Source organism: Thrips palmi, unplaced genomic scaffold, assembly GCF_012932325.1.
Source record: "Thrips palmi isolate BJ-2018 unplaced genomic scaffold, TpBJ-2018v1 HiC_scaffold_8, whole genome shotgun sequence".
Lineage (NCBI taxonomy): Eukaryota > Metazoa > Arthropoda > Insecta > Thysanoptera > Thripidae > Thrips > Thrips palmi.
The window spans coordinates 12,542,247-12,567,292 of record NW_023144635.1 but is presented as its reverse complement, the minus strand read 5'-3'; the positions used below and the strand labels follow the sequence as shown (position 1 = coordinate 12,567,292).

General features: G+C 57.2%; 3 protein-coding genes across 3 annotated transcripts; 1 reads left to right on the top strand and 2 right to left on the bottom strand.

Annotated features, from left to right (window-relative positions):
• Nucleotides 1-2,763: 2,763 nt before the first annotated feature.
• On the top strand, nucleotides 2,764-5,772 carry LOC117653334. The gene is made up of 2 exons (XM_034398958.1): nucleotides 2,764-3,143; nucleotides 3,230-5,772. The coding sequence occupies exons 1-2, from the start codon at nucleotides 2,991-2,993 to the stop codon at nucleotides 5,717-5,719; spliced, it is 2,643 nt and encodes an 880-aa protein (XP_034254849.1). The 5' UTR covers nucleotides 2,764-2,990; the 3' UTR covers nucleotides 5,720-5,772.
• Nucleotides 5,773-6,014: 242 nt separating this feature from the next.
• LOC117653353 lies at nucleotides 6,015-7,600 on the bottom strand. Its single transcript, XM_034398981.1, has 3 exons — nucleotides 7,373-7,600; nucleotides 7,094-7,267; nucleotides 6,015-7,006 (listed from the first exon to the last, which is right to left on the bottom strand). The coding sequence occupies exons 2-3, from the start codon at nucleotides 7,253-7,255 to the stop codon at nucleotides 6,623-6,625; spliced, it is 546 nt and encodes a 181-aa protein (XP_034254872.1). The 5' UTR covers nucleotides 7,256-7,267; nucleotides 7,373-7,600; the 3' UTR covers nucleotides 6,015-6,622.
• Nucleotides 7,601-19,515: 11,915 nt separating this feature from the next.
• Nucleotides 19,516-21,305, bottom strand: LOC117653252 (protein rtoA-like). Its single transcript, XM_034398810.1, has 2 exons — nucleotides 21,289-21,305; nucleotides 19,516-20,299 (listed from the first exon to the last, which is right to left on the bottom strand). Exons 1-2 carry the CDS (start codon nucleotides 21,303-21,305, stop codon nucleotides 19,516-19,518), a joined length of 801 nt encoding a protein of 266 aa, XP_034254701.1.
• Between the last annotated feature and the right edge of the window lie 3,741 nt (nucleotides 21,306-25,046).

The following is a 25,046-nucleotide window of genomic DNA, read 5'->3' as shown; positions in this document are numbered from 1 at the left end:
TCGTCGCTCTGTCTCTCTCGCACCTATAAGGGACGCCCCATGAGTGCGAGAGACAGAGCGTCGAAAACGACTGCTGGCGGAATAAGCAAGGCGCTGCCTCGACAAAGTTTGGCGACTCGTGGCATAACCCGCGCGATCCGGCGAAGACCGCCCAGCTCGCCTTTGCAAGCCTGATGAGGCGACGAGTGTGTGTACCCAGCGGACAACGCCGGGCCGGGCGGGGCGGGGCGGGGCGAGCTCGCCGCCAGCGGCCAAGACAAAGTCGACTTTACTCCAATTGCTCTTCTGTGTGGAGTTTGCTCGCCGCAATCGTGGCTCGGCGAGGACGGCCACCGCGGGGACCTTGGACTTGGGGTGCACGGCGCACCAGGACGCCGTCGTGGCTGCCTCTGCCGCGGCCTCGGCCTTGCCGAGGTTGCTGCGCGTTGCTTGGAGCGAGCGCCCCGCCCCGCCCGCCGCCCCGCCTCGCCGGCGCGCCGTATATTTAGCGCCACCTGTACGCCCCGCGCTCTCCGCGCTTTCTTTGCGGGTGGCCAAGATGGCAGGGGTGTCGGAGGCGGCGGGCGGGGCAGGAGCTCCACGACGGCGACGCCCTTGGTCACCATGCCGCTGGTCGGCGACGTGTCCAGACGCATTTGTCGCATGTGACCTCCAGGCCGCCACGCCGCCACGCGGCCGCTACTGTGCAACACTGAAAAGAAAAGCAAGTACTAAACCCAAACGAAAGGGTCGTTTTTTCTCGTTCTCCGCTGCTCGCTGGCAACACGGCCTGTTTGGGGTGTTGCCGGGTCGGGCCGTACACGCGTACGCACGTGATACATAAACTAGCCCTTCATTGCCTCGGCGCGGAGCACCGGGAGCACCCCAGGGGGCAGTACCGTCGTGATACGTCTAGCATTATGTGCGAAGGGAAGGGGGAGGAGGGGGCGAGCCGGGTGAACGCGACGCGCCGAGTTGGCGGCGGCGTGCTGACTGCGTACTGGACCGACCGCCTCGGCTCGGTGATACCCCACGCGCGGAGCGGGCGGCAGCGGCTATACCCCGCGCTGCCAGCGCCCGGCCGCGAGTCAGTCGGATCAGTTGGAGGGCGGGCGGCAACCAGCGGCCCCGATTGGACGTCAGGCACGCCAGGCCTTCCCTCTCTCTCCCTCTTCTCCCGCGGCAAGCCACGCCACTGCCAGCGCTGCGCGTCAGAGCGCCGTGGTGGCAGGCAACCCGGGCAACCGCCGCGCGCGACGGGACTGCAGCCTGCCCGGGCGCCCTGCCGCGCCGCAGAGGAGGCGGCCCAAACTCTAGACGCGTTTTGAGCTCCAGAGTCGCCAAGCAGGACTCGAACCGAACGTGTGACCCCACCAATGGATTGCTCTTGCGGAGAGCAAGCCATTGGTGGGGTCACACGTTCGGTTCGAGTCTCATTTAGCGACTCTGCAGCTTGAACCCGTCCGGGGTTTTGACCGCCTCCACCGGTCTTCTGAGCGCTCCCCCACCCGTCCGACATGTTGCTGCGCGCTGCGCGTGTAGCGGTTCCGCAAACAACACGAGTCTCGGGCCGGGCATTACTTCTCATCTCGGCGACACCCGTTTGCTTATTTTCCCGACCGCCATTTTTTCGCGTGCCGCCGGCGTCGCCGCCACCCCGGGGGAGCCCCTGCCGCCTGCCTGGCCCAAGGCCCGGCCCGAAGCCTGGCCGCCGCCACCCCGCCGCCACCCCGCCGGCCCCGTGTCGGGATCACGTTGACGGCAGTGTGGGCGCCGCGCTGGGCGACGCCACGCTATGCAAATCGAGGCGCATCCAATCCCTGCGCCGCTCAGTGGGCCAGAAGACCGGTGGGGTGGCCAAAACTCTGGACGCGTTCTGAGCTCCAGCGTCGCTAAACAGGACTCGAACCGAGCGTGTAACTCCACCCACCAATGGATTACTCCACGAATGAGTAATCCATTGGTGGGGTCACACGTTCGGTTCGAGTTTGAGTCCCGTTTACCGACTCTGAAGCTCAAAACGTTTCTAGAGTTTTGACTGCCTCCTCCGGTCTTCTGACCCGCTGTGCCTCGGTACCCGCCAAACGCGTCCTGGAAGAGGACGGACTCGGAGGAGGCGGGGGTGCCGCCACTGCCGCGCTGCGCCGGGGCGTCACCGTCGCCGCCGTAGTCGGGACGTCCGTCGGGACGGCCGTCGGCTCTCGTGCGAATGAGGTGCCAGGACGGCTGATGGATCGTCCGCATCACGCCGGAGAGACGGGGAGGCGATGGAGTGCATGGGCTCGACCAAGACGACCCCGCGCGCCCCTCACCCCGCCCGTGGCCTGAAACATGTCGCTATGACAGTTCCACGTTCGTCAGCGAGTCCGCACCGGATACGCGTGGGAGTGCGCGTGGGTGTGCGTGTGGGGGTTGCGTTGCGTGTGGGTGTGAATGTGACTGCCGCCAACTTGACAAACAACGTTGTTTATCGAGGTGTCCGAAATACAACACCTGGAGTGCTGCGCGCTGCGCTCTGCGTGTGACTTGCTGCCGCTTGCTGCCGGTGACGGTGGTAATGGTGGCGATGGCGATGATGGTGATGGCGAAAGCGCCAAGACGATATTTTGTTTCCGTTTCCGAGCCGCCTGCTCCCATTCCCATCCCCCCCCCCGCGCCCCAACGGCCGCGCTCGCTTCAGAGAAACTAAACTGAGGCCGTGGCGGCGACACCCAGTGCCACTGCCGCCAGCGCGCGCCAGCGTGTCCCTTTGGTCCCTTTCCCTTGCACCTGTTGCGGCTAAAGAGCCTACAGTAAAAGAGGCGCCACGGGCGGCTGTGGTGGGGGGTCTGGTTCAACTGGGGACGCTAGGCGAGCGCTCCGTTTCTCATACCGATGCGCATCTGTCTGTCTAGCAGACGAATTTGAACCGCGGTCCACGGAAAACACTTGTTAGGCTAGGCTTTTAGGCTGCACGTAAAGAGCCGAGCCTACGAACTCTCTCGACGCATCAATAGGTCAAACGCTAAGAAATGGTTGGGTGCTGTGTAGGCAATTGCACCAATTCGTCTGCAAAGGGATTTGGTATGTTCAGATTCCCTAAAGACCCAAAATTCAGAGGGAAATGGACGGATGTTTGTGACCGACCTGGCTGGGCTCCATCCAATCACTCGCGAATGTGTGATGTAAGTTTCCTAAATTTCACTAATTTTGGGATTTTTTGTTTTTGTTGATTATTTTAGTTTTTCTGACCTTCTTTTTACATCGGCAGGCCCACTTTGACGAAAACCAATGGGAGAAGTATAAGGTCAGGCTGAAGTCAGAGGCAGTGCCACACAGATTATGCACTTGTCACCACAGAATCCCTTACAATGTGCATGAAATGTTTGGTGCAATAGCACCAAATGTGGATCACTTGTACGCAGCTAAGCCTCAGCATTTCCGTGATTGCTCGAAAGTTTTGGGCAGAACAGTGCAGCAAGTTCCCAGTCCAGTAGATGTAGTTGAGCATTGTGTTTTGCAGCGGCAGTTGCAAGATTTGACTGCTCGTTTAGCTGCCAAAGAAAATGAGGTGAAAGGGCAGCAAGCCCTTCTGTCATCTGTGTCCAGTTTGAAGAGTGCCTCGGAAGACAACAACATCAAGCCCCATTTTGATTCCGGTGACATCAAGAGCGGCCTTCAACTCAGATTTGCTTGCGGAACATCTGGGTATGAAACGGTACTAAAGAGCCCTGCTTTAATGAAGAAGCAGCCAAGTGTTCGCACATTGCAGAGAAGAACTGAGCATATCGCTTTTGAGCCCGGACTCCAAATAGATATAATCTCTGCTCTTCGGGAAAAAGTGAAAGCACTTCCAGACCAAAGAGACAGAGATTGTAATCTATTTTTTGATGCAATGGCAACCAAGGCTCGGCTTGACTTTGACATTGGGACTAAATCATATTTGGGGCGGTCTACTTTGCCGGGCTTAGAAAACCCTGACTTAGCTTGTAAAGGTGAAGTATGGATGTTTGGAGGCATTCGTCAAAAGTGGAAACAAATTGTAGCTTGGCATCTAACTCCCAATCAAGAATGCGCTAAAGTTAAGAAAAATGTGATTTTGGACCTTCTGAAGAAGGCTGACGAAGCTGGTCTGAATGTAGTTTCAATAGTGTGTGACATGGGAAACCGTTCCCTTTTAGCTGAGTTAGGCTTTTGTACAACCAAAAGCGAAATGAGGTACTGCATACCTAATCCTGTGAAGCCAACTGTTCCACTCTACCTGGTACCCGACGCTGTTCATGTGTTCAAAAGTTTAAAGGAGATGATTGTCTCCAATGAAGTCATTACTCTTCCGGACTACATTGTTGAGGAATTTGATTTGCCATCAAATGAAGTTTGTCTTTCCCACATAGAATATCTTGAAGAATATCAAAGAGGAGAGGACCTGAAATTTGTTCCAAAACTCAAAGTGACCGATATTCATACTCCTCATTATAGTAAAATGAAAGTCAAGTCAGCGTATCAAGTCCTTCACCACAATACTGCCTGTGGCATTGAATACCTAGTTCAGAAGAAGATAGTGCCAGAGTCCCACAGAACAACAGCTTGGTTTGTAGAGGTTGTGGACCGTTGGAGGCAGTTGATGACTTCTCGGACCCTTTCAACTGCGTTGGGGAAAATGAATGAAGAAGCCTACAACAAAGCACGGGCTCATCTGAAACTAGTCATTAAAATATTTAAAGACATGAAAGTGGAAGGAGGGTGGAAGCCAGTGCAAACACATCTTGTGATGGCAACAGAATCTATTTTAGAAATCTCAGAGCATTTGTTAGAAGAGTGTGGCTATGATTTTCTTTTTGTGGGCAGATTCCTTCAAGACATTGTTGAAAATTTGTTTTCTGTGATAAGAATGCAGCGCCCCACCCCTGGACCCGTAGAACTGAAGTATCGTCTCAAGCAATGTGCCCTGTCACAATTTAATAAGGAAATTAAGAATTCATCGTATGATTTCGCTGATACTGATGATTTTGTTGACCTGTTGCTGGTGAAAATGAGAGAAAAGCCAGTAGCGACAAAGAAACCTGACCTTGACTTATCATGTATTGTCTGGTGTGAGCAAGTCCCTTTGGACGCATTTGCAGTTGGGCAAGAAGACATACTGTACAGAATGTGTGGTTTTGCTGTTGTGTCCCTTGTTAAGCTTCACATGCTCAAATGTGAAGGATGTCTGCAAAAACTAAGGAACAACACGCTGCAGCCACATTCTTCAAGTCTCTTACTGAAGATTATGAACTTCGCAGAAGATGCACAATTTGAGGTGTCTGACGAATTATTTCAGATGCTCAGGCTTGTTGAGTTTAACTTGCGCAAATGGAAGGCGGATTTGGCCTTGTCTTCCGACAGTTTGGAAGTGCTCATAGGTGAGCGCATTATTCCTTCTCTGTCCCAGTACCGCCTCAGCACTTGCCATGACATTAAGGACAAAATTTTGAAGAAATTTTCTATGATGAGAATCAAGCAGCTTAGTCAAGTTATTAGTGACTCACTGGTGAGACCCAATGTCATCACTTCCCAGCTCTCAAGTAAGACTGCTGGCTCCAAATTTCTAGCTGACAATTTTAGAATAAAGTCAAAGAAAAATGTCAAGTCAAAGAAGAATGTCAAGTCAAAGAAGAATGTCAAGTCAAAGAAGGCTGACAAGCTAAAAGAGGCTATCAAGTTGAAGAAGGATGTTAAGTTGGCGAAGGCTGTCTCTCCAAAGAAGGCTGTTAGAGTGTGAATTTGTTTTCTATTTATTCATGTGATTGTGTTATTTTTAAGTATGAACTTGAGTCTTAAATCATTGAATATCTGACAGTAATATTCATTGTATGTAATTTTCTATTGGTCTGTCATTTTTGTTATTTTTTTAAAAATTTTTTTGAAGTATGAACTTGAGTATTATATGATTTCATATATTGCAGTAGTATTGATTATATCTGAGAGAATGAAATGGTTTTGTACATAGCAGTACTATTTAGTATGTTTCCATGACACATTTTCTGAAGGTAAGATGTTTTAAGTACAGAGACAGAATAGTAAAATTAAACCTTTATTTGTCAAGCATGTATACAATCATTTGCATCTTTCATTTTATCCACCTGAAACACACACTCAAAGCAGTGTTAAAGGTTACACACACACCAAGGCATTCATTAAATAGCGCCCCAATAAGTCAGCTTAGCTTGAATAGACACAATCTTTTCTCTTAGCCCAACACGTACTCAAAGTAGTGTTTGAGGTCACACGCAGACCAGGGAAATTAAATAGCGCCCAAAGAAATAAACTTAGCTTTAATAGCGGCAATCTGTTCTCTTAGCTCAGCATTTTATTTACCCTAAACACATACTTAAAGCAGTGTTTGAGGTTACACGCAGACCAGGGAAATTAAATAGCGCCCAAAGAAATAAACTTAGCTTTAATAGCGGCAATCTGTTCTCTTAGCTCAGCATTTTATTTACCCCAAACACATACTTAAAGCAGTGTTTGAGGTTACACGCAGACTAAGGCATCCTTTAAGAAGCGCCCAAAGAAATCAACTTAGCTTGAATAGCGGCAATCTGTTCTCTTAGCTCAGCATTTTATTTACCCCAAACACATACTTAAAGCAGTGTTTGAGGTTACACGCAGACTAAGGCATCCTTTAAGAAGCGCCCAAAGAAATCAACTTAGCTTGAATAGCCGCAATCTGTTCTCTCAGCTCAACATTCCTATCTCTTGCATACTCCATAATTTTGAGCTGCTTCTGATCATCATGCTCATTGTAATACTGTTGCAACAGGCAGCCTTGTTTATGAGAAGACCCGTCACTTGAGTTCAGCTCAACCCCGGATTCGCTCAACCGATCAAAACATAGACAACATGGTAGTGCAGACTTAGTCCTATGGCCCACTAATTTGGCTTCTTTGCTTTGAAATAGCACAACATCTTCACAGTATTTACTGATGCAAAGTTTAAATTTCCTCGGCACAGCATTGGGCTTCAACTTGTGCGCTTTGCGAGTCCATTGATCAAATCCAAAATGTTCCTGCCACAAACAACACAGGTTTCAACATAAGTTAAAGTGTCCGTGCACAATTAATAACATACAACATAATAAAATATACCAACTCACAGAACAAATGTGTGACTTAGCAGACATGACAGGTGACACACCACAGTGAGAAGATATAACTTGGGCCCATATCGCCCGCAGCTTCTTGCTTTTGGGGACAGGAATAAAATTGGAACACTGGCGAGCCGAGTTCCGGCAGAAAGGCACACAGCACGTTACCATTTTAAATCGAACCTGCAACACGTTGAATACAAGAAAAACAAACAAAGAATGAGACGTTTAACCTCCCAAGTTCACGTACGAGTTGGCCACAATACATGAAAGAAATCAACCACTGACCTACTGCAAACACTGCCCGCTCCACCGAGTCTCTTCTACCACATAAGCATTCCAAAATGCCTACGGTGTGTTTACTTCGCGATAAAATACTTCGTTTCGCACATTGTCTGCAAACGTCCAGCCGCCATCAGCCGCCGTCGCGTCGCCGTCGCACCGTCTTCCACTACGTATGAGAAACGTGGCGGCACGCTGCGAGCCCCAGTTGAACCAAGCCAATCAGAGGCAAGCAAGTCACGTGACCGTGGCGCCTCTTTTACTGTAGGCTCTTTAGTTGCGGCGAGGGCCGCCGTCGGCCACCGTTGAGGGCCAGCACGTGGCGATGTAGGGCCTCGCCCCGCCTGCGCCCCGCCTGCGCCCCGCCTGCGCCCCGCCTGCGCCCCGCCTGCGCCCCGCCTGCGCCCCGCCTGCGCCCCGCCTGCGCCCCGCCTGCGCCCCGCCTGCGCCCCGCCTGCGCCCCGCCTGCGCCCCGCTGGCCGCGGACCTGATGACGGTCATTTCCGGGACGACCTGTCAGAAAGGGTGTGAACGTGAACGTGGCGTCGAGCAGAGCGGCGGCGCACGGTAAACCGAATGCCTCGAAAACCGGGAGAGCGCCCCGGTTTTGGATGCGCTGTCTCACTCCCTCTCCACAAGATAGAAAAAGACAGCGCACCCAAAACCGGGGCGCTCTCCCGGTTTTCGAGGCATTCGGTTTACCGTGCGCACCCTATGTCGGCCCTGCCTGGCTGCTCGGTCGAGCCGGTGAGGCGGCTCAGCTCACTGATTCAAAGAGTCGTTTTCGTCGCGCGGTCTCACTCATGGGCTTCCTGTGTAGGAGCGAGAGAGAAAGAGCGATGAAACCGACTCTCTGAATCAGTCTGCAGAGCGACCAGATGCAGGCACTAGTATGGATTCCGCTCCGCGCTGACGAGTATCAAGAGGGCCATCGGCAGTGGACGACAACGGGCCGCTCGCTCGCTCACAAAAGGCTGCGTTTAATTATAGAAATTAAAGAAACAGCAGACTGATTCCGAGAGTCGCTTTTGTCGCTCTGTCTCTCTTGCCCCCCATAGGCGTCCCGCTTGGCTGCGCGAGAAACAAAGGGACAGAAACGACTCTCGAAATCAGTCTGCCGCCTTCATCGTGATGCCTTTTTGTTGGGCGCAGCTTCCCGCTTCCCGGCTGGAGCGGCTGGAGTCAATGCGGATGGCTCGGCTCGGGGTCACTTCGTCCACTTCGTGCACTTCGGCCTCGACGACTTTCCGCGCCGATCGCCGCCGCCGCCGCTCCACTGTTAATGAATAATGCGGTGCCGTTTCCGTTATTCATTCTGCGGCGCCGCTTGGCCGTTCCGCGAATGAGAGAGAGAGATCGTCGAATACCGAATCGAATACCGCCGCCGCACTGCTAAATCTGCCCCTCGATTACGAAGCAGCGCGTGGCCCGCGCTTCTGGTCCACTATCGGTGGACTGATTCCGAGAGCGTCCCCCCCCTCTCTCTCTCTGTCTCCCTCTGTCTCTCTCTTACTCTCTCTCTCTCTCTCTCTCTCTCTCTCTCTCTCTCTCTCTCTCTCTCTCTCTAGGAGCGATACAAGGCGCTCGGAACGGGCGGAATCAGTCCGCAGCCGGCAAAGCTGCCACGCGACGCGCAGTCCAGTCGCGCTGGAATGTGTGTGCCTCGTGAGTCAATAAGGCGGGCAGAAATGGAGAAAATGCGAGCAGAGTGATATTTCGAGAAGAGTTTTCGACGCTCTGTCTCTCTCACACTCATGGGGCGTCACGGATGAGTGCGAGAGAGACGGAGCGACGAACACGAATCAGTCTGCAGGGCAGCACCGCCTGACTAATACACCGTCAAATGCGGCGTGTCCCTGTGAAGGGTGGCGTGGTGACACTCGCCCCATCATTCTAGTCGGTCCTCCGGTAATTTCCTGCCTTGATCGACCCCCCTCCCCCCTTCCAGTTTGTTTGGCAGTCCACACGGACCCCGCCAGGACGCCAGGCCTCGCCAGACCGCCTAGCTTAGCCCAGTGTGCTTGCTTTGACATTTAGTGTAACCCCTCCCCCCTCCCTATCCCCACGCCCCGCGTCGCTCTGCTCCGCTCTGCTCCCTCTGCGTGCACAAGCGAAGTACACCAGTGTATGCGGTCTAGCCGATTCCTAATACTTGGCCAAAATGATTGCGCGCGCCCACACACGCACACACACATACTGACACACACAACAACAACACACTCACACACACACACACACACACACACTTAAACTCACACAAACACGCGTCAATACATGTACACACCAACACACACACACACACACACACACACACACACACACACACACACACCACACACACACACACGCCCCGCTTCGTGGTCACTTTAATCTCCCCCCTGCGGTGGCGGCGGCACGGGCGACGCTCATTACTCCGTACACTGCTGCGCTGCAGACTGATTCTGAGAGTCGTTTTCGTCGCTCTGTCTCTGTCGCACGCATGCGGGACGCCCCAAGAGTGCGAGAGAGACAGAGCGACGAGAACGACTCTCGGAATCGGTCTGCTGGTGGCGCCGCCGCCCGAACGGTGCGGTCTCGGCGGGAAGCTTGTTCGGGGCTTCGCCGGGCGGAGCGGAACAGGAGGAGGACGCTCTGGACCAGCCAGCGGGCGTGCCTCGCGGACCAGATGAGCGCCGTGCTGCAGACTGATTCCGAGAGTCGTTTCCGTCGCTCTGTCTCCCTCGCACCAACAGGGCGCAACCTTCAGAGCGAGAGAGACCGACGAAAGCGACTCTCGGAATCAGTCTGCTGCTGCTGCGGCACGCTGGGCACCCACCCGCAACTCACACGGACACGACGGGGAGGAAACTCGGGGAGAACACAACAATGGTGATGACGCCGCCAGCGGACTGATTCCGAGAGTCGTTTCGGTCGCGCTGTCTCTCTCGCACACATACGCGACGCCACATGAGTGCGAGCGAGACAGCGACGAAAACGACTCTCGGAGTCAGTCTGCAGCTCGCCAGGGAAGACCCTCGCGCAAAGGGCCGTCTGCTGCTTGCCGTACAGGCCGAGGCCGAAACGCCGCACGCGAACCAACTTTGGAATTTTGCTCGGCTGGAAAAATGGGGCACGGCGGGAAGGTCGTCGAAAGGCGGGGCGGGGTGGACCGGGGCGGGGCGGACTGGGGCGGGGGGGCGGGGCGAGGCGGGGTGGGGCGGGGCAGGGCGGGGGGTGCCATTCGAACTCGCGGACGCGCCTCGTGCCGTGTGCTCCGCTGTGCTCTACCTGTCTGTGCCTGACGAGAGTGAATGTGAGCACCGCGCGATCGGCGCGGCTCAGGGCGGCTCAGCGGCGCGCGTGTGTGAGTGCGTGGTGTCTGTCTGTGCACACAAGAGCGTGCGAGTGTGTGTGAGAGTGTGTGTGCGTGTGTGTGTGTGCGTGTCGCCCTTTAACCAGGTCCACAGTAATCCCGCCTCCCCCACTCTGCCTCGCCGCGCCCGCCGCCCGTGCGGCCCGTGCGGCTGGAGAATGGCTTTTGTCGAAGTTTCTCGGCCTCGGACCGGGTTTGGCTCGCGGATCGGACGCTATAGAACGGGGCATAGCGGGGCGTGGCGTGGCGTGGCGTGGCGTGGCGGGGCGGGGCGGGGCGGGGCGGGGCGGGGCGGGGCGGGGCGTGGCGGGGCGTGGCGGGGCGGGGCGGGGTGCGGCAGGGCGGGGCGGGGCGTGGCAGGGCGGGCCGAGGCGGTACGCCCGGGCCGATACAAAGAAACGGAGGGCCGCCACAATGCGTCCGCCCGGTCCGCCCTGGATGGAAATGGCGCGTCGTCGGCGTCTTCGGCGTGCTCGGCCCATCGCCACGTGGCGGCGGTCAAAGCGGCGTAACTCGGGCCGCGCGGCTCGGCAGTTACTTCTCAGCGTCCCGCTGCGTCCCGCGCACGCCGCAAGGCTCCCGGACGACGCGGCCTCCTCCCCGCCTAGTTGCGCGAATGAAAACGCGGAGCCTCTCGTGCCCTTCGGACGCCCTTCCTGCGACACTGCCACACCAGCGAGCGCACAGTGGGCCAGAAGACCGGTGGAGGCGGCCAAAATCCCGGACGCGTTTTGAGCACCAGAGTCGCTAAATGGGACTCGAACCGAAAGTGTGACCCCACCAACGGATTGCTCTCCGAACGAGGAATCCGTTGGTGGGGTCACACGTTTGGTTTGAGTCCTGCTTAGCAACTCTGGAGCTCGAAACGCGTCTAGAGTTTGGGCCACCGGCATCGGTCGTCTGGCCCACTGTGGAGCGTCGCGCGTCACGGGCAAGCCTACGGCGAGCCGCGGGCAAGCCGAGGGCAATCCCACGCAGGCCGGCCTGGCCAAGTCGAAGCTCGAAGAGCTCCAAGAGACCGCAGGCGCCGGAGCCGTGAGGCGCTGCGAGGCGCTGGGAGGGCGCGACAACTTTGCACCAATTAGACGGCTTAAAAACAAGAACAAGTCGACGCTGCAAAGAGGATCGCCTCGGCTGGCCTCGTCCTCCTCAACCCTCCTCAACCCGCCCCGACCAGCCGCAGGTTTCTCATCGCATTATCAAGTTTGCCTGTTGTTCCCGCCGCATCAAAGGGCCCTCGTTTTTCCGACAAGACCCCAATGATCCAGGTAATGGGGCAGCCAAGTCGATAACAAAGGGGCCTCGACGTCCAGGTCGCGTTGCCGCGCGTTGCTGGCAGGCGGCGCGCTTGGTGACTCCGTTAGGCGACGCGCCCTGCGATCTCGGGGAGGCAGCGCGCCCTCGGGGCGGCCCCTCCACGGCCCCTCCACGGCCCCTCCACGGCCCCTCTGTGGCCCCTCTGTGGCCCCTCTGTGGCCCCTCCACGGCCCCTCTGTGGCCCCTCCACGGCCCCTCCGCGGCCCCTCCTCGGCCCCGCCACGGCCCCTCCACGGCCCCTCCACGGCCCCTCCACGGCCCCTCCTCGGCCCCTCCACGGCCCCTCCACGGCCCCTCCACGGCCCCTCCACGGCCCCTCCTCGGCCCCGCCACGGCCCCTCCACGGCCCCTCCTCGGCCCCGCCACGGCCCCTCCACGGCCCCTCCTCGGCCCCGCCACGGCCCCTCCTCGGCCCCTCCGTGGCCCCTCCACGGCCCCTCCACGGCCCCTCCACGGCCCCTCCACGGCCCCTCCTCGGCCCCTCCACGGCCCCTCCACGGTCCCTCCACAGCCCAGGGCCCTGCCCACGGCCTGCCGTGGTGGGGCTCGTCATGTTTGAACGGGGACCCTACTTTTTCTTGGTCATGTTTGCTCGCTGGAACGCCCGCTGGCGCCGACCGGAGCACACCACTCTCCGCCTCGATGGAGATCTCCACGGCGAAGACCACGCGACACTTCGAATTTGTTTTCAAAGACCCGTCGGCATTTACGGATGCTTCCAAAAGCTCTGTCCCGACACCAAGCAAAGCCGGGACGCGGTTTCTCCTGCTCTAGTGCCGGAATTAAATAAAAACGGGATTTCCCTCGCCGCGGATCAAGTAGCCCCACCCAGTCCTCCGTCTTAATTTCAATTATCTCCGTTATTTACCGCGGGACGCTGCTCTGCCACCGTAAATAACTCAGTGCGGCTTAGTGTCGAGAAGCCGGAAGTAATTTTTTTTTGCTCGACTGCGGCCTTTCTTTTTCCCCTTCCTCTCTCTCTCTCTCCCTCTCTCCCTCCCTCTCTCTCTCCCTCTCCCACACTCGCACACGTCACCGCGGACAAGAAGCCTTACTTCGGTTTCTTTCCGTGTCGCGGCCAAGCGTTTCCGGCCGGGTCCATGGCCGGGGACTTCCTGCTGGCTCACCGACCGAGTCGCCTCCAGCCGGAGCCAGCAGACCGACTCCGAGAGTCGTTGTCGCCGCTCTGTCTCTCTCGCACTCATGGGGCGTCCCGTGTAGGTGCGAGAGAGACAGCGCGAGGAGAACGACTCTCGGAATCAGTCTGCTGGCGGCTGGCGGAGGGGGCTCGGCAGGGTGACCGATGATGGCGGTGTCTGCTGGCCGCGACTCCGTGGCGCCCCCGCACTCCGGGGCCGTGCGAGTCGAGTCGGCCGAGCACACGCTGCCTGTGCCGTTTCCCGTGAAGCCTTTCCTTGGAAATCGACACGGCCGGCCGCCGCAGTGGCCGCCGCAGCCGTTGGACCAACACTCTCGAGGACCTCTCCGCTAACCTCCCCCTCCCCCCTCCCCTCCTCCCCCGCCACAAACAGCCGTCTGCTCTTTTTTAGCGACTGCGGCAGCGCTGCCCCGGCTGCCCACCCTGCAGACCGACTCCGAGAGTCGTCGCTCCGTCTCTCTTGCACCCATGAGGACGCCCCATGAGTGCGAGAGAGCGACAGAGCGGCGAAAACGACTCTCGGAATCAGGCTGCTGCCGGGCCGTCGCGTCAGTTGTCCGCCTTTGTGTCCCATCATAAAAAGCAAGAGGCAGCCACTCAGGGCGTGTTTCCGGTGTTCAAGGCGTGGCGTGGCGCGGACGTTCAATGCCTCCACGAAGGCCTGCCCGGCCGCCAGGTTCACGTCGATGCGGCGCCGCCGGTCCGAACGGCGAGAACAGTGGAACAGTCGACGGGGGCAGTGCCGGGCAGGGCGGGGAGGAGGGATTTGGCGGACGGTTACGCGCTTCCCGCCGCGACACGATCCCCGCCCCAGGCCGCACCCCTGGCTTGCATGTTATCCGCAGCTGACGCGCGGCCGCAGCGACACACTGCACAGGTGCGCGCGCATGCATCAGGTGGCGTGCCCCGTCAGCGTGGACGGAACAACCAGTGAATCTCTGTCTCTTGCTGTGCCTCTTGCTCTGCCTCTTGCTGTGCCTCTTGCCGTGCCTCTTGCTCTGTCTCTCGCTCTGCCTCTTGCTGTGCCTCTTGCTGTGCCTCTTGCTGTGCCTCTTGCTGTGCCTCTTGCTGTGCCTCTTGCTGTGCCTCTTGCTGTGCCTCTTGCTCTGCCTCTTGCTGTGCCTCTTGCTCTGCCTCTTGCTCTGCCTCTTGCTCTGCCTCTCGCTCTGCCTCTTGCTCTGCCTCTCGCTCTGCCTCTTGCTCTGCCTCTTGCTCTGCCTCTTGCTGTGCCTCTTGCTGTGCCTCTTGCTGTGCCTCTCGCTGTGCCTCTCGCTGTGCCTCTTGCTCTGCCTCTTGCTCTGCCTCTTGCTCTGCCTCTTGCTCTGCCTCTTGCTCTGCCTCTTGCTGTTCCTCCTGCCCCACCTCTTACTACTGCCTCTTGCTCTGCCTCTTGCTGTTCCTCCTGCCCCACCTCTTACTACTGCCTCTTGCTCCGCCTCTTGCTCTGCCTCTTGCTCTGCTTCTTGCTCTGCCTCTCGCTCTGCCTCTTGCTCTGCCTCTCGCTCTGCCTCTTGCTCTGCCTCTCGCTCTGCCTCTTGCTCTGCCTCTTGCTCTGCCTCTTGCTGTGCCTCTTGCTCTGCCTCTTGCTGTGCCTCTTGTAGTGTTCCGCATCGGGCGGGTCGTACGGATTTGCACCGCCCGATCGCGCTGGCAGCCAACGGCCCGATCCGGCCCGCCCGATGAGCAAGCGGCTCGGACGGCATCGGGCGGCCGTCAACCCGATCGTCTTGGCTACTTTTGCCGACTAGAGGGCAGCACCTGTCGGGACGGTTTGTGTCACATGCAGGGCGAGGGGCGAGGAGGGGCTGCTTCCGAGCCAGCCGATGTCCAAGCCGTGTCTTCGGCGGCACTTCGGAGCCACTTCGGTTTTTTAGTTTCGATGACACGTCGCGGTGCAGCGCTGCGGTCGAATTTTCACAGAACCCGACCGACCCGCCCGATGCGGAACACTAGCCTCTTGCTGTGCCTCTCGCTGTGCCTCTCGCTGTGCCTCTTGCTCTGCCTCTTGCTCTGCCTCTTGCTCTGCCTCTTGCTCTGCCTCTTGCTCTGCCTCTTGCTCTGCCTCTTGCTGTTCCTCCTGCCCCACCTCTTACTACTGCCCCTTCCTCTGCCTCTCGCTGTTCCTCCTGCCCCACCTCTTACTACTGCCTCTTGCTCTGCCTCTTGCTCTGCCTCCTGCTCCGCCTCCTGCTCCGCCTCCTGTTCTGCCTCCTGTCGAATGCGTACCCATCGAACGAAGCGAAACACGCCATGGCGCGGGGAAGTGCACTTTCGGCCGAACGAACGGCGATCTGCTGAAAGTGGCCGCGGATTGGCGGCAGTGTCGGCGCTGTTGCCGCCGCCAGACCCGCACTGCACTAGGGCTAATGATGGGCCATAGGGAGAGAGACGTCTGCCCCGCAAGTGCGGTGCCGGGGCGGGGTGGGGCGTGGCGGGGCGAGGGGCAGTAAAACGGCGAGTGGGGGGGGCGGAGAGGGGAAGGGAGGGAATCGGCGGCGATTAAGGTCGTCCCCGTCGTCCCCCACTCGGTACGGATACGTGGAGCCGGGCCGCACCGCAGACCTCCTTTCCCGACACGCAAAGCCTCCCTCGCGCCGATGCCACACACACACCTACACACACACACACACACACACACACACACACACACACACACACACACACACACACAGACACAGACACAGGCACAGACACACACACACACACACACGCGCCCCCTCGATTCGAATCCAACCCCATTCCCATAGCCGGCGGGCCGGGCCTTCGTGAAGGGTCAAACGACGCAACAGATTCGGGAAGGGCAAAAAAAACCAAAGCGATTCCACACTGTCCTGCGTGCTGGACGGCGCGTGGACGCCGCGTGGACGCACTCTGCCCGCGGCCAGTTGGCGGAACGGGGCCGGAGTAAACAAACGTGGGGGCAATCTTGAACCGCGGCGGGTTGCAATATTCTCCCCGCCCACTCCTTTCCCCGCCTGCTGCCCTTCGGACCTGCTGCGGTGGGATCTGCGTCTTCGCCTCGGGCTGCCTCGGGCCGCCTCGGCCCAACCGGATTCAGCTGTCCAATGTCATATCTTTGCGAAAGCGCGTTGCTGTCCTGCGTGCCCTTTGGCCCACACCAGGGTCGGCACCACGGGTGGGGGCGAGTTTCCTCAGCCAAAAATAAATAGCGTTTGTTTGTTTTGTTTGTTTGTTTGCTTGTTTGTTTGTTTGTTTGTTTGTTTGTTTGTTTGTTCGTTTGTTTGTTTGTTTGTTTGTTTGTTTGTTTGTTCGTTTGTTTGTTTGTTTTACTGTTAATGATGTTTTGAGTGTATGACAATGTCAAACATGGCCAAGTACATCATTGTTCCGGGTCGCCATCGCCTTCAGTCGTCGCCGAGCGGAGGGCGGAGCCTATCAAGAAGCAGGAACCAGCTGCGCGCTTCCAAGCGGCCACTGCTGTGAACTTCACCCAGACCTACGATTGTGATCAATCAGGGTTCAGCTTTTGACAGTTCACCGTAACGGCTGCCAGGTGGCGCACTGCTGGTTCCTGGATTTTCGATTACTTGTTTTCTTTACTCGGCGACGAGTGAAAGGGTCTATCGGGACGCCGCTCAGTCGGGCCCTTCGTGACGAGGGTGAGCGGAAACTTAACCGAAGTTCGTCGCTATCTTGGTGACAAACCTGAGTCCCAAACCAGAACCAAGCTTTGGCTAACTGAGGCACCGTCTCGGAACCGTGGGATTCCAAAATGGCGCCACGGGACTCTGAGTCACCTTTACTACTCCAGACAAAAATGAGGAAAACTCGATTCTCGCGTGCTGAGCAGACTGCCTTGCCGCCTATGGGCAGGCCGCCCGCCAGCTTTCCTGCTGCTTCCTGCCGCTTCGCATGCCACGGCCGGAATATTTAACGAAGCCACTATGCAGGAGTCCCGTAAGCGGCCCGGCCAAGCCCGGCGCGCATCGAGGCGTGGAGGGGCGGGCAGGCGGTGCGGCGCGGAGGTGGTGGCGTGCGCGGCGCTCGCATCCACTCTCGTCCCGGGTCAGGGCTGCAGGTCTGCGAGGCTGGAGCCCCCCAGCGAGCGAAGCGTCCCGCCGCCCCGCGGGCCTGCGAGGCTGAGGCACCCCCAGCGAGCAACCCTCGGGCACGGATGAGGCCCCGGCGAGCCGCATAGCGTGCTCCAGATGGCAGTACGGCGCCGTCGCACCGACACTTCGGGCGATGAGAAATTTCTCATCCGTGACGCCGTCTGCGTAATTATGGAATGGGCGCTGATCCCCGAACGCAATCAAGCGGAGTGATACTGCATAGCCTGGTTGTCCGCCGCGCGTGCCGCCCCGCCTTGCCGCCCCGCCTTGCCGCCCCGCCTTGCCGCTCCGCCTTGCCGCCCCGTCTTGCCACCCCGCCTTGCCGCCCCGCCTTGCCCTGCTGCCCTGGTCCTCTAGCTGGCGGGCACTGCCGGAGTGCCAAGTACAGTACCGACCCTTTTTATTAATTTCATGGTCTGCAGCTTGGAGCGCCGCCGCACCGTGGTACTCTGACCGGAAACGGCGCGCCCTCGACCGATAGGAAGCACTAGCCCAACTACCTTGGCCACTCTGGCCACATCCGCCGCATAGAGCACCCCACCCCTTCCGCACCTCTCTGCGGCCTGCCACGGCGGCGGCCTTCGGAGCCCGGCTGTACCACGAGCGGGAAAGTACAGTTCCCGCGCACAAACGCCGAAAGATTAAATTCGGTTAGTTGCACCTTCGTTGACGTCCCCCATACGCCCGCCGACCATTTCGCGTTTTCATTTGAGCCAGAAGTCGTCGTCTCGAGGCTGCTAGACCGAGCGGACCGAGGGAGACCCCGACCCCGGCACTAGCGCGCGAGACCCACTGCGCGCGGGGTGCTTCGCGAAGCTCCGGTCGGGTTTCTCCCCTCGTAGCTCTCCTCGGCATCGAACCCTACACTCCCTTTCAAAAACGGTGGCCTGCAAGTAACAACAGCAACAAAACATCGACAGACACAAAGGCGAGGGCAAAGGAAGGAGCGCCGTAGCGTCGTGCTCCATCCCTGCCCTGTTCCTGAAACAAAAGGGGGAACTATTTGAAAAGGTGTTGGCCTTCGCCTTGGCGAGGACGCTCCATTCACAATGGAGATGTGGGCCACTCGGCGCCTGCCATGCCCTTCGCGCCCCTGCCTTGGATTACCCGCCCCCGCCCACCTCCGCCACCACGCTCTCGGCGCTATTTTAGTCTCAAACACGCACTGCTTTCAACTGTTGCCGTTACCGCTCGCTTCAGTGTCTGTTTAAAGGTCTAGAGAGGGGAATAATACAAGGCAGCGCGACGGTCACGGTGGTGCGCGAGGGGTGAACCACTGTAAAATTTTGTGTACAATGATTGTGTGAATGTGTAAGAATGTGCAAGATTTCTGGCGTTTCTGCCACACATGTTGCCTACTTACAGGCGTTTTTGTGGAATGTGGTCAATTTTGTACAACGAATGTGGGAAGCTGTTCCCCCTTCGGTGGTGCGCGCGGTTTTCGGCGAACACTTCAGACCAAACTGTCTTCTCATCTTACACTTAGAAATGCACACTTTGAAGTTCTCACTTACGCATACTTGGCCAAGTAAAGTGTGTACTTGCAAGCATACATTCGTTAGTGTGCACTCAGAGGACAGTTAGGTTTGTACACACTAAATGTTATGTACAATTTTGTGCGAGACATCACAGTGTTTTGGGGCACACAAGCTTTTCGTGCAAATTTTGTACGCAAAACTGCACATTTTCCCCCAATTTTGTGCGAAATTGCGTGCAAATTTGTACGAAAATTTCGTGTACACAAAAACAGTGATGTCTGTGCGAAATTTCTACAAAAATATTTGGTGTGTAGTGAACGCAACGACACGCGGTAGGGCTTCTAAAAAGCTGACACTGATGGGCACCAGCTATAAATAAATATTTGCACCACCACAGTTTCGTTATTTCTGTTGGAAAATGGCGTTTGATAAACTACACTCTTTCCGTTTTCTGCCGCAAAATTGCGAGATAGAGCTTGCTGTGACTCGTCCTGCTGTTTTTATACCGGTCCGCGCAGTTTTCCCCATTTCCGAGCGGCCCCCTTTCCACCGCCCGTTTTCACCGAGGGTTTTAAAAATTCATTCCGCCTGCGGGGACCCGGCGACGCCAACCTCGCCGGCGGCCTCTCTGTAATTGAACGCAATATCCTGCTCGCCGGGAGCACGCCGTCGTGGGCCTCCTGCCTGGCCGCCTGCCTGCCCTCGCTGCGACGCTCCTCCGATTGAATCCGTAATTTTTGATAAACCGACCCGGTCAGTCTGGGAGCGTTTTATTCATGCCCACTTTCAACACTGTCGGAAAATGCTCGAGTCTGTTCGAGTGACTGTTTGAAAACTGTTAAAGAAACTGTTTGACCGACTGCTGGAGACTGCTTGACCCACTGTTGAAGACTGTCCGAGTGCCTGTTCGAGCCACTGTTTGAAACTGTTTGACCGACTGCTGGAGACTGCTTGACCCACTGTTGAAGACTGTCCGAGCGCCTGTTCGAGCCACTGTTTGAAACTGTTTGACCGACTGCTGGAGACTGCTTGACCCACTGTTGAAGACTGTCCGAGCGCCTGTTCGAGCCACTGTTTGAAACTGTTTGACCGACTGCTGGAGACTGCTTGACCCACTGTTGAAGACTGTCCGAGCGCCTGTTCGAGCCACTGTTTGAAACTGTTTGACCGACTGCTGGAGACTGCTTGACCCACTGTTGAAGACTGTCCGAGCGCCTGTTCGAGCCACTGTTTGAAACTGTTTGACCGACTGCTGGAGACTGCTTGACCCACTGTTGAAGACTGTCCGAGCGCCTGTTCGAGCCACTGTTTGAAACTGTTTGACCGACTGCTGGAGACTGCTTGACCCACTGTTGAAGACTGTCCGAGCGCCTGTTCGAGCCACTGTTTGAAACTGTTTGACCGACTGCTGGAGACTGCTTGACCCACTGTTGAAGACTGTCCGAGCGCCTGTTCGAGCCACTGTTTGAAACTGTTTGACCGACTGCTGGAGACTGCTTGACCCACTGTTGAAGACTGTCCGAGGGCCTGTTCGAGCCACTGTTTGAAACCGTTCTAGTGAATTTTCGAGACAGTTAGGGCTCACTTCCTTCAAGGGACGTGATATCACGTTCAAACGAATGTGGCAAAATGTCACGTTCGTTTGAACATTGTGTCACATTCGTTTCGATGGCGAATCAGCCATAAATTAGCTTATTCACATTCAAACGAATCTGACACAATGCTCAAAGAAACGTGACTTTTTGTCACATTCGTTTGTACGTGATGTCACGTTCCTGAAATGAGACTGCTATTGTTCCAGACTGTTGGAGCTATTGTTCGAGAGCGTGGACTGTTCAATAGACTGTTTAATGACGGCTTCCCAGCCAGAATGAGGTGTTCGAAACGACGTTGATTCGACGTAAAATCGATGAAACACCCATCGATTCTACGTCGAACCGATGTCGTTTCGACCACCTAATTCTGGCTGGGTTAGGACTGTTCAAGAGCCCGTTCAAGCTGCTCGAGCAATTGTTGAAGACTGTATAAGACTGTTCGAGGTTCGAGACTGTTGCTGGACGGCCAGTGTGTTTAACCGCCCAGTGAGGTGCGCGCCGACGCCCCCGGCGAAAGGCCAGGCCCCCGGTCAGGCCCCGTCCACGCACGGCCCGGCCGGCGGCACCCCGTGGCTGCTCATGAATTGGCTTCATCAGGGCGCCCTGGGGCTGATTCCGAACTGCGTCGTCCTGTTCGGAGGCCGCCTGCCTTCATGCGAAGGAGCGACGGAGATGGAAGTGGAATGGGAGGGACCGGAAGGAAGGAAGGCTTGGCCGAACCGGATGGAATGCCAGCAGCCGAGCTCTGCTTTCGTCGCTCTGTCTTTCTCGCCCTCGTGGAGCGTTCTACAAGGGTGCGAGAGAGACAGTCACTAGCAGTGCACGGAATCAGCCTGCTGGCTGGGGGATGAAGAACCGAAAACCAAGGTCGCGGAACCAGGCGAGGCCGTCTGTCAGGATCGGGTGAGTTTCGCTGCCCGGGGCTTTAGGTGGTGCTATTACACTCACATGCCGCCCCGCAACATGTCACATACAATGCCTAATCTAATGGCGGGCGGGATGGGGCGGGGTGCGACACGCCCCGAGGACAAAAGGGGTGGCGGCCAGAACGACGTGAATGGCGTTATCTTCACGCGGCTTTTTGCCTCCGCCAATAAGCCGCTCGCCGCCGCTCACTGTAGTTTGTCCAGCCGGACGCTGGCCAGTGGACCATCGTCAGCAGGTCTCCGCACAGTCCCGCTGGAGTGGTCTATCTCAAGTGCGCCGTCTTGACTGGATCAAAAATCTAAATTCACAAAGAAATGTTCCGCAAAATTTATACTCTTTTTAAATGAAAAAATCTTGAAACTATTGGATAGACTTTTGTTTGGAAGTCACCCATATGGCAATCCCTGCCCAATCTGCCGAAAAATGAAGGTGAACTTCGCATCACCTCCGTACGTGTCTCGCCGCGGCGGGCTCCTCCGTGCGCCGCATTTTTAGGCACGAAGTAGCCTTATAGTATACCCAGGACTCAGCCGGCTCGAGATTTGATTTGTGTGGCCCTTTATGCATTTCGGAAGTTTTCTATACGATTTTAATGAGATTTTGCAGACTAGTAGAACTTTAAACGCTGATTCTGATGTTGAAATCTGGTCAAAAATTTGGTGGCCAATTTTGAGCAATTTGCTGTCAAAATCGCCGTTTCCATGGCAAAACTCGACTCGTCAAAGGAAAAAAAAGGGAGTGGGGGGAGCCGAGCCGGGGCGGACCAATAGCGGAGCTTCTTTTTGGGTCTGTACAGCTTACTCCAAAAGCTGAAAAAGCAACGTTCGAAATGAAAAATTTCTTTGACTGCAGGTAGACAAGATGCAACAATAGAATTGGTGCCGGTTCGAACGCAGTTTTTCGGGTAGAACTATCCAATAATACTTCTTGATTGGAGTGTTTTTGGACATGCGCAGTGTTGTTGTTGTGATTCAGTTAGCACTAGGACCACTTCGCTCCACCTCGCGACTTGCAGTGCTCATGTTCCTCGAACAAGACTCACCCGCGTTTCGAAACCATCCCTCCCGAGTTTATGAAGTTTGTCAAACCAACCGTCGTGGTGTTGATACGTTGTAAGGGAGAACTATTACACAGAATTGAAGAAAACATGACTAGAGAACCATAGCCTTTTGAAACAAGCCAAACAATTCAACGTCCACAACAATGGAGGGGCAGTTTTCGCAAGGGCGCAGACGCCGAGAAAATAGTTGCCAACCCGAGAAAATTAATTTACTGACTTCTTTCTGCTAAGAACATTTTAATCATGATGGACTTCAAAGATGTTCCATTGTCAGAACACTGCGGAATACATTAGCATTGGAATTTTTTGAATTTACCAGCATTTTGATTTCTATTTATTGTCAAGTTTAAATTTCGACGGATGGCACATCGACCACATTGGTACCACTGCCATTGGTAGTCCCCTGAGCCACAACTTCACAACACCACTTCTTTTCTTTCTCCACACTCTTACACAATAATCAAATTGACTTCGTGACTCCTAGGATTTCTTGAAATCGTATTTTTTAAGTTGGCTGCCTGCTCTTCGAGCGCCTTGCGCCTCACGTTCCGTCCGAGTGAGGTTCCACGTTCCGCCGCCCACGCCCACCTCGGCGCCGTGGGGCGTGACGTGGCGACGAGCATTCTGGGAAGCGGAGGAGTGAGGAGAGGAGAGTCTCTCGTGGAAGCGGTGCTTGTTGTTGCTGGCACCCTTCCTGGCGTCCGCCTCGCTCCGCCTCGCTGCACCACCTGCCTGCTGCAGCCCCGCGCTGAGTGCGGCCCTCGATAGCGCCGCTACACCCGCCAGCGCCGCCAGATTGGTAAACACGGCGGCAGATAGCGGCGGGACGCACCAGGCCTGGCCGCCTTTAGGCCCGCCTCGCCAGCCGAGCCTGTGACACCAGAGATAGGCAACCGGGAGTGCTGCCGGCACATTCAGGCGGCCAGCCGTGAGCCAGTCAGCCGTAATGCAGCCAGCCCTAAAGGCAGCCCGCCCTGCAGCCAGCCCTATTGGCAGCCAGCCCTAAAGGCAGACCGCCCTAAGGGCAACCCGTTCTAAGGACAGCCCGCCTTTAGGGCAGCGCGTCCTAAGGGCAGCCCGTCCTAAGGGCAGCCCGTCCTAAGGGCAGCCCGTCCTAAGGACAGCCCGCCTTTAGGGCAGCCCGTCCTAAGGGAAGCCCGTCCTAAGGGCAGCCCGTCCTAAAGCCAGCTAGCCCTAAGGGCAGCCCGCCCTAAGGGCAGCCCGTCTTAAAGGCAGCCAGTCCCAAAGGCAACCAACCGCAAAGGAAGGCAGCCCCAAAGGCAGCCAGCCCAAAGGCCGCTTGCCCTAAAGGCAGCCAGACCCAAAGGCAGCAAGCCCTAAAGGCAGCCAGCCCCGAAGGCGGCTAGCGCAAAAGGCAGCCAGCCCCAAAGGCAGCCAGCCAACCTAAGGCAGCCGGCCCTAAAGGCAGCCAGTCCCAAAGGAAGCTAGCCCAAAAAGCAGCCAGCCCTAAAGACAGCCGGGCACGCGGGCGCGCGGATACAGGCCGCCTGTCGACGCCGCAGTGCTCCCTCAAGGTCCCCAAGGTCGCCACGCACGACCCTCGGCCTTCGGGGCCTCCACGCCGCTCCAGGCCCTCCGGGTCATGGAAGGCCCTGCTCCTTTTTATGCGCACCGCGAACGATCGGCAGTGCCGGGGACGCCGCCGTCCGGCCGCCTGCGCCAAGCCTGCGCCACTCCAAGGCCCCCGTCTTGATGACCGACATCTTCTTTACATACGGCGATGATAGGTGGAGAGAAATTGATGGCCGCTGCGTCGCCACTGCGACGCCGCCGCGTGGGCGGGGACAAGCGGGGAGGGGTCCTTCAATTGATGAGTGGTCGTAGCGAGGTGCCCCGCCTGCCCCGCCGCCGGCCCCGCCAGCCCCCACAGTGAGCCAGAAGACTGGTGGAGGCGGTTAAATATTCCGGACGCGTTTTGAGCACCAGAGTTGCTAAATGGGCCTCGATCCGAACGCTTTGACCCCACCAACGGACTTCTCTCCGAATGACTAATCCATTTGTGGGGTCACAGGTTCGGTTCGAGCCCTGTTCAGCGACTCTGGAGCTCAAAACGCGTCTAGAGGTTTCACCGCCTCACAGTGGGCCGGAAGACCGGTGGAGGCGGCCAAAACTCTAAACGCGTTTTGAGCTCCAGAGTCCCTAAGCAGGACTCGAACCGAACGTGTGACCCCACCAATGGATTGCTCTCCCGGAGGAATTCATTGGTGGGGTCACATGTTCGTTTCGAGGCCTTTTTAGCGACTCTGGAGCTCAAACCGCGTCTAGAGTTTTGGCCGCCTTTACCGGATTCTGGCCCGCTGTGCGCCTGTGCCTGTCTTCTGGCCCACTGTGCAGCCCGGCCAGCCAAGGACGGCCGCGAGATGGCGCTGTGGATGCGCAACAGCAGCGCAATGCTAATGACCCGCAATGACGGATCGGCAACTTTCCGCCAAGAGAAAGCGAGGGGCCTGACCTGCTGGGGCCCTGGGGCGTTCTGGCCGTAAAGTTGTCCCCCCTTGGCGGTCCATCGGGCAGGGTCGGCGGGGCGGCGCCGGGCAGCGCGGCCCGGGGCGACGCGGGTACCGCGGCGAGGCCTTCAAGGGCTACCCCCTTTACCATGCTAATCGGCCGGCCGCCCTCCCCTGGCGGGCACGCCTGCCCATTGGGCCCGCCCCGCCAAGCCGTTAGGGAAATGAGACTGCAGCCGTCAAGGGCGAGA

What these genes read in the sequence shown, in the direction of transcription:
- LOC117653334 (XM_034398958.1), top strand. Translation starts at nt 2,991, where the DNA reads ATGGTTGGGTGCTGTGTAGGCAATTGCACCAATTCGTCTGCAAAGGGA. An exon ending in ATCACTCGCGAATGTGTGAT is followed by an intron (nt 3,144 to 3,229) that starts GTAAGTTTCCTA and finishes TTACATCGGCAG; the next exon opens with GCCCACTTTGACGAAAACCA.
- LOC117653353 (XM_034398981.1), bottom strand. Translation starts at nt 7,255, where the DNA reads ATGGTAACGTGCTGTGTGCCTTTCTGCCGGAACTCGGCTCGCCAGTGT. An exon ending in CTAAGTCACACATTTGTTCT is followed by an intron (nt 7,007 to 7,093) that starts GTGAGTTGGTAT and finishes TGTTTGTGGCAG; the next exon opens with GAACATTTTGGATTTGATCA.